We start from the raw sequence: 13,565 nt of genomic DNA on the forward strand, positions 1-13,565 counted from the left end.
TCGGAGTTTGAAACTAAATTTGGCATCCTTCCTTGTATTAACCTGACTGGCTAACTAAGCACCGTTATCTGTGAAGGAGCCTAGCTGTCAGGAATGTCACACATCAACACATGTGAGATTGTCTTGTTCTTGAAAGGTAGAACCTGTATCCAGCCATTATGCTGCTGCTTACCTTCTGAATAAGAGAGATTTAATTGGTTTCTGGAACTCTCTTCCTCCTGTTCGTCACTTGCTGCTTGTTGCCAGCTGGTAACTAGTGAGACAAGACTATGAAACAGTTATTCTGGAATATCTACTCAGTGCTGCTACTGAATTTTCAGCTACACTGTCCTAAACTCTGAACTACTAATTTCTTTTAATAGGACTAATGGGAAAAATGTTTTCTCTGCCTCTGGATCTTCAGTTGCTGGTCGGAAGATAAAGACTGCAGTTAGACGTAGAAAGTAAACGCCTGATTGGTAAAGCGTCAAAAACATTGGAAACAGCTACTATCCTGAATTGTCCAGCTACTATCCTGAAATGTTCAGCTACTACCCTGAATTGTTCAGTTACTGGGATTGTACCTCACGCTGGCTTGTCAGAAGTCAGATCTGCCTAAAGGAATATAAAACTTAGCTTTCCTGTCCTTCCCTCCCCTCTCCCTGTTAACTTTTTTTGGTAGCAAGTAAAGTTGGCAACAAGGCTGTTCTCAAGCAAAAGTCTCAAAGTTACTTCTTTCACTGACTTGGCATGGTCTGGCTGTAGCCCTGAGTAGAGCCTGCACAGTGAATGGCTTGTTGATACCTCTTCATCCGCACCACTACGTGCGCTCATCCGCGTTTACTGACGCCTCGAAATTGTAATTATATCAGCGAGGGATGCTGTATAGAGTAGAGAATGTTGATAATGAATGATTTCTATGCTGAGTTTGTGCTGGTGTATGTGTGAAGTGAGTGAGTTTGGGTGTATTGTGCACTAAAATTTTCTGATAGGGGAAGACTGATTAAAGGATGATCCATGCTAAGGACTTGTTAGATCTGTAGTTCTTCATTTAATAATTATATGCTATTTCTATATTTTCATTCTTACAGCCCTTTATCACCTGTCTCGCCTTGTTATTTTATTATGAAATGTGTAAATACAATTTTGTTTCTCTATGTACTTTTTTGGCATAACAAATCTGTGAAATTGAAATTTTAATTTTGTGTGTTACAGCCATTTTTGTTTAGTATCGTCTCAGATTTTATGTAAATCCCATTATTCAAAGTTGCCTAAATCCATTTAGAAAATCTTTAAAATTGGGAATTCTTAAAATAAGTTTATTGGCTTTTCTGATCCATTTTTGTTTGGACCAAAAACCAGTATTGTACAAAGTATTAAGTATATATTTTTATATTTACTGAAATGGACTGTGGTGACTTTGGATAATAAGGAAAAGTTTAATATTAAAGCCATGTTTATTACAGTATAATTAACATGTTAAACCATGGGATAAATGCCATCAATAAAAACTGCGAAATATTACCTGGCAATTTTAACTCTCCATAAAGGCATCCCCAGCTGTAACGGCTGTATGAGGCGGTTCCCTCAACCAGAGCAATGTCTTGTGCTTTCTTCAACCTCTGCTTTTTCACATTGATTTTAGAAGATCTTAAATAAGTTAGAGGTCTCCTGTTAGGAAGAATTATATTGTAGGCCGAAGGTTGGAGCAGCTTATCAGTGTGTCAGGTGACTGCAGTTAATTTTTTGTAGTGCTATTAAAAAAACCCAACCTATTGTGGGTAAAGATTCACCACTGTTCTAACTGAAAAGATTGTAAATGAGTAATAGGAGGTGGGCACTTCTGTAGCAGTTACAGGAACTTCTTGGAGAACAGACATTATTCTACTAAAATGAGAGGAAATGCTTGTTTAGGGGACCCACAGCTGAATTTGTACTAAGTCTATCAGACTCAGACATGAATTCTTCTCCCAGCTATAGAAGGGCAGAGACCTGCATCCCTCTCAGTGGTGTAAATGTCTTCAGAGGCACTTCTGCCATGCATCCTGGCACTGCTCCCTGCTCCTGCAGCTGCTGCTGGTACAAGGTGAGATGCCTTTCAGGCACAAGCTGGACATGACAGGAGGGCAAAGGCCAACTGCTCTTTTCAGGTGTAGGGCTCCAGTTGCTCTGGAAACAGAACATGTTCTAGAAACAGAAAATGCTCAGCAACTGGCCTTTCAAACCACACACACGCTCACTGCTATTCGGGCAGTCAGATCATGCCACTGTAGCCATGAAAGGATTATAATCTATTAACTGTTTCCGGCTGTTGTCCAGAAGTGAAAAATGCCACAGATTTCTTCTTTCTCCCCCTTAGCACCTAATCACCTGCCATGCACTTGTCCATCAAGCAGAAACAAGCATGTATCTGGGATGCAGCTTGCATAAGAGACAAACTAAAAGCCAGCCAACAGCACACCATATACACGTTTCTGTGGACAGGCTCTGTGTTCCTGCATTGCAATTGTCTTTACCTCCTGTGGAAGGGGTGGTATTTTTTGCAGGGTAAGAGATACCTTTCCTTGTACCTGAATTGGCAGTAATAAAGTTTTAGCTGACAGTGTTGTTTTCCCCTTCCTCCCCCTTTTGAATTCTAGATTATAAGTCACTGCTGCATTAAAGAGAATAAAAGTTCTTGTTGTTTCTAGGCAAAACTCACCCTAGAAAGGACTTTTAAGTTGGTTCTGATAGCTTTAGCTTTTGTCAGGCTGATTTCCACACCTGACCTCAGTGCTTAAGTCTTTAAAAGAATGGAGCACAAGTTCTGTGAGTAGAAGCTGAGGGAACTGGGGGTGTTTAGCCTGGAGAACAGGAGGCTCAGGGGCAACTTTATTCTCTACAACTGCCTCTAAGGAGGGTATAGTTGGTGGTTAGTTGGGTTAGTCTCATCCCAGGTAAGAAGTGGTAGGACAAAAAAATGGGCTCAAGTTGGTGTCAGGAGGTTTAGACTGGATGTTAGGAGAAAAAGTAATACTGGACATGGAGGCTATCCATGTAAGTAGTAGGATCACCACCCCTGGCAGTATTCAAAAAATGTGAGTAAGCGAGGACTGTAAAAAACAGTGTTCAAGCCAAGACAACTTTTTTTCCTTTACTTAAAAAATAAATATTTAAAAGTAGTTATCTAAAAAGTTAATGACCTCATTCTGGAGATGTAATGGATGGCAAAGTATCATTCGGCAACTATTAAGCATGGGATCTAGTCCTAAATCATTCCAAATGAGAACTGAAATGCAGGCATAATACAGTCATACACAGCAGAACATGACTTGTCAAACAAAAACATTGCAGCATATGAACACATTCCTGATTTAAGTTACTAAGCCTGGAGACAAGAGTGGTAACCAAGCCATTGTTCAAAACTGAAGGCAGGGCGAGAACTTCAGCCACTGAGTGGCATGTTAGGGCTAAGAGGAACACACAAAAACTGACTGAAGAGTTCCAAACTCAGATTTCAGTTAAACATTAGTATTGCTTATATCCCTTTCCTGAGATACTAATAACATGAGAATAAATGAATCATCAAAGCAATGTAGTCATGCAAAATATTAGGTTTCTTTATTCAGTATTTAAATTATTCTGAATATACAAACAATTAGCCAGAATGATAAAGTGAAAACCAGTATTTGTACTTCTGCAGATTTACATCCACAACACATTTCAGTTTAATGTTTTCTGCATGCTCCTGAAACATTCACTTCTTCTCTGCATTATATGCAAGAAATAGACAAGTGCTTTCTCTCCAAACAGAAGCAAAAAAGTTACCTTTGATTAGCATGGTCTGTACTGTTGCTGGCTCCAGAATTATTTACACACACCAGATCACTAACACTGCAGTGTTAACATATCCTTCTCACAGGAAAAAGCAGCTATTGTTTCACTTCTTCATTAGCTTGGACAAGTGAAGTAAGTGACAGTGCTTGAGACAATCATGCAAGAAACTTTTCACATCAATGTTGTGAGAAAATACTTAAAAGGTGAGGGAATATGATCTGTGAAGCAATAATAAAAGACACTGATAACCACTCTCCTTCTGGATACATGGCAATTTAATTAACATCATTTGCCTTGCTAATACTGCGGGTCTCTTCCCGCTTATCCTTTGACAGGCAACTGTATGGAAAAGAACTTCATTTTCTAATTACCTGCCACCATCCCAAACTGCAGAAGCAACATTTCTTGTAAGGTGGTGTATTCCTAGGCATCTGCTTTCCACAGACAAACAGAACAGCTCCTTTTTGCAGTTAAAGCAGACAGTTTTTGTCTCGTCAGAGGTTAATACTCCAGGATTTAATACATACTTTCTCTCCAAAACTTCTTTGGCATCTATGAAAACTCCAATACTTCAAAGGTAGTTGCTGGCATCATACAGGAACCATACATTTCTTCAGCTTCTGAATCAGTTCCTATGTAATTAGGGCAAAAGATTCCAACAGACACCTCAATTTCAGTTCTGGGGTAGGTCTTTATTCACTGGGGTTTGGAGGCGATGTTCAGAACCAGTCCAGAAATCTCATTTTTTGGTATCATCTAACTCCATTTCTTCTGACCACAATAGTTCCTGCTACAATATCATAAGCTGTTCTGTTATGCTGGAAAAACAGCAGCGTAATGAATGCAGGAAAAAATGATGCAATAGAAAAATTCTTGATCAAAGCTCGTACCGTGGACCTGAAATCAGAATAGAACGTTCAGTGCCCTACTTTCACTCTTGTGCTGACATTTAGTAGTTGATTTCCAAGTTTAGCCCCCAAAATTTGAACAGCACAGAAGTCGAGCTCTAGAGGAGATTTAACCACTAACCCTGAAAAATACTCCCATGTGACTGAATAATTACTGTTTTATTCTTAGATCACAGAATCTGACAATAGCTGTTGCAGTCTAATTATTGCAAAGGTCAACAACAAAGCAATGGTGAACTTCCAAGTCACATGCTTTTGACACTTAACCAGAATGCAATGAGACTGAGCCAGGAGCACTTACGTTGTCATACTGACATTAGAAGATGGAATGACTAACACACGGCTGGGTGCAATAAGTACAGATGTTTCACACGTCACAACTCGCAGTCCAAGCAAGAATTTCCCTGGGGTTGCTCCACCTGCTCCCCAAATACAGATTATCTGTAAGAGAAAGGTTATTTCAATTCCACACACCACCAGTGTTGTTGACAAGTCTCACAAATTTGGTTATCCTCAGAACTATGTGAATATCATATGCTTCAACATAATCCAAAATACCGTAAAGCGGATTTACTTTATTGGCCAACGATAACATTATTTTTTAAAACCATTTCTTCAACAACTCACAACTATTAATTACAGGAGTTAATGTTTATGAGTAGTTACCTCATAAAAGCAGACTAATAACCTGTAGATGAGAGCTACTATCATCATTTTCTGTAAATCTTCCATGGACGTATCTTCATCTATTTCTTCTATGATGTAATGCATGGCAAATTTAGAGATGTCCCTGTACAAAATAAAACTGAACTTTAAAATCAACCTTCTCCCAATACCAGTGTTACCCCTTTAATACCAGAATTCACTCCCTCCACTCTGGTATTGTAAGAGAACAAAAGCTCCTTGCCCTTTCTGATACTAAACAAGCCATTAAAATTCAGAACACTCACTTTCATTCTGAATTGCTGCCTAGTTTTTTTTGTCTTTTTCATTAAGAAAAGATCATTCTTTATTACCCCTTTTGTACAATGGGGTCCCTGGGTAGTGAGCTGCAGAATTGTTCTGAAAATTCTCACACTTCTTGGGAGGTAAACAGATTCTGCACATAATCATCTAACTTGATATAAATGGAAGGCATCCAGGTCTCCCAAGTATCTTCTTACACAAACACTCAAGGAAAAAGAAAAGGGCACCCTTTACGAATGCAAAGGAGAAGTTGGCAATCTCCCTAAGGAATCAGGAGAGCCCTAAATCCTCCACTGCATGATCATCAGGTTCTCATCAGGGTTCCTCATTCTCATTCTTTACTGCTCACCATACTCATCTGGAGGCACCTTGGTATGCAATAGGAGGACTTAAACAAAGCAATTGAAACCTTTTGGTATTTAGCCAAACAGAGCTATGTGAAGCATCCATTTGGAGTTAATGGCGTATTTTCATAAGATAAACTCCACAGATTTAACATTCTTATCTGATACCTGGAATGGATATACTTGCAATACATTAAGGCAAGAATTTTTCACTCATGCATCTAATTAAGGTTCACATAGAACTGTGCAGTGCCACTTCAAAACAGTCCATCTAATATTTGTGCTACTTGCCCTCCTCTTTATTCAGACTTAAGGACTGAAAACCCCAAAACAACACAGGAATTAAAAAAACAGTGTAGCACAACCTGCATTTCCCTTCAACACAGCTTTGGCCTGAAGTGCCTTTTTTGAGCCTGTGAGAACCTATGTTTTTCGTGGCAATTCAGCCTAACCCCAAGCACACCATGTCTCTCAAGCAGAAACCCCCCCAGAACATTTCTCTGAAGTTCCCTGTAAGCAACTGTCTCACAAAACTGTTAATATTGAAAATGCTGTAAATTACTCTTTCATCACTTTACAGCAGCAATATACATATAGTTGTTCCCCATCTTTCCAGTACTTCACTTTGTATCATTCTCCACCTACTAACAGCAAAAAGGAAACACAAGCTGTCAGGTTACAGGAGGTGGGATCTGGCCACTAAACAGAAATAAACGTTTGGCACTTTAATTGCTGCTTATTTGAACAAGACACAGCGATCATTTACATCAAGGTATTTAGTGTTTTGGATCTAACCCTCTTCTACACCCCTTTCAAGCTGTAGGTGAAGGTGTCTGGAAGATGTTATCTGTATAGCATCACTTTACAGTCAGGCAACATTTGGATGGTTCTTGAACAGAAAGCATGGGTTCTGAAATGTGTTTGTTCAGTAGTGGAATTATTGATTACACCAAGATCTCATCTCTTAATCAGACTGAAATATTTGAACCCAAAGCAGAGTAACTGAGTTAAGGAATAAGATATCTACAGTTAAAGAAGCAGTTAAAAAGGGAAGTGTTTGAGGTAAACTACTACATCTGCGTACAAAAATGTGAAATGGGAAATCTTTCGGTCTAGTGTATGGTTGACACACACACACAAAGCTTACTTGCACTTTTTAAGAAACCAAATTTACACCCAGTGAAGCCTGCAGTGTGGCAGCATTCCTAGCAACCAGGCTGTATTTTCAAAGTACATATATATCTGATCTGCTTGATCAGATTTTTTTTTGGGGGCGGGGGGGGTGGGGGGCAGCATTGTTTAGGTCAGAAATCTAAACCACAACACCACAAAAGACACTATACAGAAAATTAACTTCTTCCCCCTTCTGATCTACACTATCAGCACAGATCACTACATTTTCAAAGGCCATTTAAAAAGTTTGTCCATATTTTTTCTTTGAAAATTATAAAGGACTTTTAAATAATATTGCTATTCCCCTACCCCCCATAAATGTGCAAGTCTAATCTTTCCTTAGTAGGGAGTCTGCGAGCCTACAGACCTGTACAAATTCTGTGTTTCCATCAGCTGACCCAAAATCAGGATGTATTTACAAGGAAGTTAGCCTAGTGGTGGTTCTCCTCAACTTCTGTCAGTTATTTAATCATATCATATGCATAAACATACCATAAATACAACCTGACACCTCAAAGAGCATGAAAAGCTTAAAGCTGTATGTAACAAAGCTTTAAATCGTTCAACTTACTTTATTCCACTGAGGTGCATAATACTTAAAATGATGGTTGCCTTTATAAAGAACAGAATAAAAAAATCCACCATCTCTGCTATGAACCTGTGTGCCAGTGAAGGGATAAGGAACTCCCGACCTGCAACAGAAATAGTTCACATTACCCAGATTTTATTGCACTAACACAAAGTTAACACTAACTAGTAAAGTACAACCACATCAACCTCTCTGCAAGAACATAATCAAGAGCTCTGCTCACATGTTCTTCAAGAAAACTTCTAAAAATGTATGCATAAAAAATAATCTGAATTGTTTAAGTTGAATTAGAAGCAGCTTCTTTAAGAACTTTAACTTTCAGAACTGAGTTAGGATCACAGGCAAAATCATACCCTGCTAAAGAACTCTAGTACACTGAAGATGCATCAGTTTTTGTGTTCTTTTGTTTAGAATAACCTCAGAGAACAAATTTATATAAGTCTGAGAGGTCAGATTAAAAAGAAAATTAGACCTACCGTAACTTTTCTATCCCTCAGCACCAAAGCTTCCGTGTATACCAAATATCAATTCACAGAGTAAAACATAGCCTATTTTATCTCCATTCAAATACAAGCAAGAATGGACAAAAATACCAGTCATACTTGACATAAACATTTCTACAGACTACTTATAATAAAACACAGCATACTGCTCTACCCCCAGCCAGAAAACATAACATATTTCTCCTATTTAATTGGCCATATGCAAATGGGCACAAAGTAAGAAATCACTTACAAGCTTCTGTTGTTCAGGTGGTTTAAACACAGAAAACATTAAAGAGTGTCTTAGAAAGTTTCCAAGAAATAGCGTTGCAAAATAGTTTCATCTGGACCCAGCTACTCCTCTATTTGCCAAAGCATAAACATGAAGCTCACATGAAACCTGCAATGACTCACATCAAAACTTCACTTAGAAATAACCTTCTACTACCGGATAGAACCTGTGTCAGTGACTGATTTTGTTACTGTTTCTGAGAATACTTATCCCCACACAGAGAAAGGACAAAAGAGGAAAGAAAATCACACCACTCTCTGGTCTCAAAAAACCATCATCAAATTTCATTTAGAATAAGCCTCCCCAGCTCAGCTGCTGAGACTGTTGCTGCCAGCCATAGCTCTGTGAGCTGTGAGAGCCAAGACAAAAGGCCACAGCACTTTCAAATGCAGTAAGGAGAATCAGGCAGGGATCAGGTAAGAGTCAGCTCTTATTTAATATACCTGGGTTTATACAGCTTTGTTTCATGCCTGCTGCACTGATCACTCTGCATCGATAATATCAAGTAACCTGGTTTTAAGTAGCAGGAGGGCCACAGAGATGGCTCCTGTGTGAAGCTGCTGAGAGCTTCCCACCATGTCTGACAGAACCAATGGCTGATGGCTCTGAATACAGACATGCTGCTGGACAAAACTAGGCCACTGAGGGAGGCTGGTAATGCCACCTGTGATGACATATTTAAGAAAATCAAAACGAAGTCATGAGTTTTGCTTCTAGTCAGAGAAGAGGAGGAGGTCAGAACATGTGAGACACCAAGATCATTGACTAAGGAGGGGCAGGAGGTGCTCCAGGTGATGGAGCTGAGATTCCTCTGCAGGCCGTGGTGATGACCATGGTGCAGCAGCTGTGCCCCTGCAGCCCATGGGGATCCACGGGGGATGCAGAGATCCACCTGCAGCCCATGGGGAGGTGCTCACGCTGGAGCAGGTGGATGCCTGGAGGAGGCTGTGATCCAGTGGAAGACCCAGTGGAGAGAGGAGGTCCTTGCTTCCAGGCTGGAGAAGCCTGTCCTTGGAGGACTGGATCTCGTGGGAAGAGAGACCCACATTGCAGCAGTTTTGGGAGGACTGTGTGCCCGTGGGAGGGACTCACATTTGCAGCAGATGCAGTTTGGCTGCTGCTTGTGAGAGTGGACCCAGGCTGGAGAAGTTCACAGAAAACTGTCTCCTGTGGGAGGGACCCCACGGCCTCACAGGGGAAGGACTCCTCTCCTGGAGCAGCAGAACTGACCAAAATCTCCATGCCTTGTCTCCCTGCACTGTCAGTGGGAAGGAGGGAGGGGCTGAGGGGAAAATGGTGTTTTAAGGGCTTATTTTACTTCTCATTATCCTATTCTGATTCTGTTAGCAATAAATTTCACTTCACAACTAAAGTTAAGCCTCTTTTGCCCTTGAAATATTCCTCTTGGTCCTTATCTCACTCATGAAGCCTTTGTTAACTTTTTTTTTCTTTTTCCCTCCTTTGCCCAGTCATCATTCGTGGGTGCCTGGCATTGGGCCAGTATCAAACCACTACATGTATAATACTAAAATTGATTCCACTGGCATTATCAAAGCCTACCCAAGTTGTCTGTTGCATTCTAGTGAGAGATTCTTCAACTATGGCAGGAGGGAACATAGGCAGTTTCCCAACCCTGCACACAGCACCAGGCAAAAGCTTTCATTTACTCTGTTAAAAGCAGCACATTTGTTGAAGTTGGTGGCAGAGACTGATTTATTCACCATTGAATAAATTAAATTAAATGACTGCACAAAGAAGAAGCTACATGGGACTAGGAAAGTAAATATTCAAATTATATTTAACTCCATCACATTAAGAAACCCTGGCAACCCTTAGACTCTGACAGATTTACATTGCAGTGATTCAAGATGTTCCTCATATGAGAAATCCACTCTTTTGCCAAGGGTTACTATTTATTCAGCAAGGACAGCCAAATACAACATCCATCCAGCTCAATGTCTAGGATCTTGCATCCACATAGTCCTTAACAGGGGTTTGCACCAGTCAGCCACAGGGCAGCTGGGGCCTGAATGAACCATTTGCCCTACTGTTCCCAGTGGATGAGCAGTAATCTCCTTCAGCAAGGCAGGCAGGGACCAGGAGAGGAAGTGTCTTAAGTCATGGTGACTGTCCATAAAGAACCTGCCACTGACCAGGGTGCTGTTAAATAGTGCTGCTCTAGCACACACCTGCAGGCAGACTGAAGTGGCAGAGGCAGTTAACAATCCCACTTTTTGACATCCCAGTTTAAGATCTGCAAAATTAACAAAAGCTGTCACGTATTTCAGCTTATGTAAGCACACAGGCTGTAAACTGCATTGGCACAGGGACAGATACATGACCTGCCCTGCCTCGCCTGCTGTGTGGGCAATAATCTACAGCAGGGAAGAAGGAGACATAATCACTTTAGCTGTTCCAGATATACCCATCTGCAATCTAAAGCCAAAGCATCAGCACAACAGTCTTTGTTTATAACTGTATTGTATCACTGCATCACATACCTAGTCCCCTTAAGAAGGCCAATTGTGTTGCAGTAGTATGCAATATTCAGAATAATCACATTCAGCAGCATGAAATGCTTTAAATTAACATGCCTTAAATTACCTTTAACATAAGGAACTATCTCCTGGAAAAACAGGTAAAAATTCAAGAATCATTTCAGCCTAGCCTTTGCCCAACCCTCCCTTTAATGACTGGCAATATAAGTTCATAAGCAAACTATAACAGAATCAGATCATAATTACAGAAAATAATATTTTGTGTTCTAACCATGTTTAAGCAATATTTGCTTAAAAAAATAAGAAAGAAACAAGCTCAGAAGCTAAGCTCCCTTCACTTGAAAATAAGGAAAAAGAACAAAAAACATCTTCTACACACATATGGCCACTAAGCTTATAAATAACGTCACAGATCAGCAATGTCGTACTTTGTCCTGGAGAGAGAAACGAACTCTGGCTTTCTTCCCAAGCACATCAGCAGTGCTCTCCTCCACAATTTCCTACCATTGCTCACAGTGGTACAAACATTCACGGAATGTGACCTAGGTGCTCCTCGACTTGTGAGGAGCTGTTGCTGCTCCAGGTTTTACCTCTGATGTGATCAGAGTGAGTTTGCTTTACTCCTGCTGTGCACTGCCTTCAATGTTTACAGCTGCAACAGACGTTTGTTTATCTCCGGTCCCACCGCCTAAGCTTGTCCAATGTCAGCATATTTTCACTTCTCTGCTTGCATTTGACAGAATTATTTTATGTGAGCACCAACAGCTCACTAAAACAGGCAAAGCTAATTTAGATTTCATCATCCAAACGGGCTACTTCTAAAGCTAGAGGCATTACAAGCCTGTGATCACAAGAATACGTTCCACTGGAAAAAAAACCCAAACAACTCCTTCCTATACATGAAAACATCTTTACAAGCGCTGAAGCTGTAAGCTGTATATGCAAGTCAATCCTCCCAAACCTGCTTATGCACCAGGTTCTGGATTTACAACCTCGGTATTAGGGCTGTCACCCTGTGTCACAAGGCACAGACACATGCCCGGGGCCGCAGCCAACGGAAGCGCAGCGACTCCCAACGTCGCACACCCCCGGCCTCCCTCTCCAGATCCCGCTTCCCGGAGCTGCGGCTCTCATCAGGCTCGTCTTCCTCCCCAGGCCGAGCGGCCCAGCCCCGGCCCGCACTCACCCGCCGGCCGCCCCGTATCCCTGGAGGCGCCGCTGCCGCTGGTACCGGCGGCGCTGCCGGAGGCCGCCCTGGGCAGGGGGGACACTGCGCCCGCCGCTCCGGGCCAGGCTGGGGTGGCAGCGGCGGGGGCGCGGGGCCCCGTCCCGGCGGAGGCCGTGTGTGCCGGTGGTGGAGCGAAGAGGTAGAAGGGGCTGTAGTAGGCGGCGGCGGCGGGTGGGGGCGGCTGCGCGGCGGCGGCGGCGGCAGCGGCGGCGATGAAAGCGGGTGGGCAGCCTTGCCAGCCCAGGTACCCGCAGTACGAGTCCCACAGCCACTGGTGTACGCGCCGCGCGTACTCCGCCGCGCTCAGTGGCTTCGTCCCGCCGCCCTCCGGAGGGGAGCTTGGCGGTGGTGAGGACGCGGCATTGCCGTTGGCATTGTCTGCCTCCTCTCCGCCGGCGCTGCCGCCCTCGGCCATCGCCGCCGCCCCAGCGCCAGCGCCCGCCCGGCCGCGCTCCGCCGCCTCCTCCATCGCGGCGGGCACTGAGCGTTCACCGCGCCTGCGCCGGGGACGCGCCTCGCCTCTTCCACTTATTGCGGAGGAGTGGGGGGGGAAGAGCCTTACCAGGAGAGCACAGCGCCAGGGGAGAAACAGCCTTCCCCCTGCCCCCCCAGGAGATGGTATCGTCGAGCGCTGAGGCACAGGCGGCTGCCCGTGACGTGCGAACGAAGCGGTGTCCAGAGCTCTTCGCGGTGCACTAGTTCTGCGTTTTTATTTTATTTTATTATTTATTAATGTTGTGGGGTTTTTTTTTTTCTTCCTCTATCTCCCCCTTTTCTCCCCCTTTCCATCTTTTCCCCCTATCCCATATCATGTTTGTCCTCTGAAAAAAACCCCCACCAAACCCCAAAAAACAACACCAAAACAAACAAGCCCCCACAAGACCAAAACCAAGAAACAAACACCCCCCCCCCCCCAAAAAAAAAGAAAAATAATCTACAGAATCATTTAGGTTGGAGAAGACCTCTGTAGTCGAGTCCAACCTATGACGACATCACCTTGTCAACTGGACCGGGGCACTGAGAGCCACTTCCAGGCTTTCCTTAAACACCTCTAGGCACGGTGACTCCACCACCTCCCTGGGCGCACCATTCCAATGTCTAATCATCCTTTCGGTGAAGAAAATCTTCCTGATGTCCAACCTGAAACTCTCCGGAGAAGAGGCGGACCCCCGCCTGGCTACATCTTCCTTTCAGGTAATCACCGAGAGCGATCAGGTCACCCCTGAGCCTCCACGCTAAACACCCTCAGCCGCTCCTCACAGGACTTGCTCCCTTCAAATGCTGAACAGA

General features: G+C 42.9%; 2 protein-coding genes across 3 annotated transcripts in view; one reads left to right on the forward strand and one right to left on the reverse strand.

The window, feature by feature from the left end:
- Positions 1–1,503, forward strand: part of NUP153 (nucleoporin 153) — a 44,242-nt gene extending 42,739 nt beyond the window's left edge. For both annotated transcript variants that reach the window (XM_014254532.2, XM_005525276.3), the window contains exon 22: positions 363–1,503. In XM_014254532.2, coding sequence (XP_014110007.2) covers positions 363–447 — 85 coding nt within the window. In that variant the 3' untranslated portion in view covers positions 448–1,503. The remainder of the gene's footprint in view (positions 1–362) is intronic.
- A 2,051-nt stretch (positions 1,504–3,554) lies between these two features.
- Positions 3,555–12,744, reverse strand: FAM8A1 (family with sequence similarity 8 member A1). Its single transcript, XM_005525275.2, has 5 exons — positions 12,234–12,744; positions 7,758–7,878; positions 5,370–5,493; positions 5,005–5,144; positions 3,555–4,692 (listed from the first exon to the last, which is right to left on the reverse strand). Exons 1-5 carry the CDS (start codon positions 12,742–12,744, stop codon positions 4,548–4,550), a joined length of 1,041 nt encoding a protein of 346 aa, XP_005525332.2. The 3' UTR covers positions 3,555–4,547.
- Between the last annotated feature and the right edge of the window lie 821 nt (positions 12,745–13,565).

The sequence above is a fragment of the Pseudopodoces humilis genome, chromosome 1, assembly GCF_049639895.1.
Source record: "Pseudopodoces humilis isolate 2021_Gansu_Grassland_sample_001 chromosome 1, ASM4963989v1, whole genome shotgun sequence".
Taxonomy (NCBI): Eukaryota; Metazoa; Chordata; class Aves; order Passeriformes; family Paridae; genus Pseudopodoces; species Pseudopodoces humilis.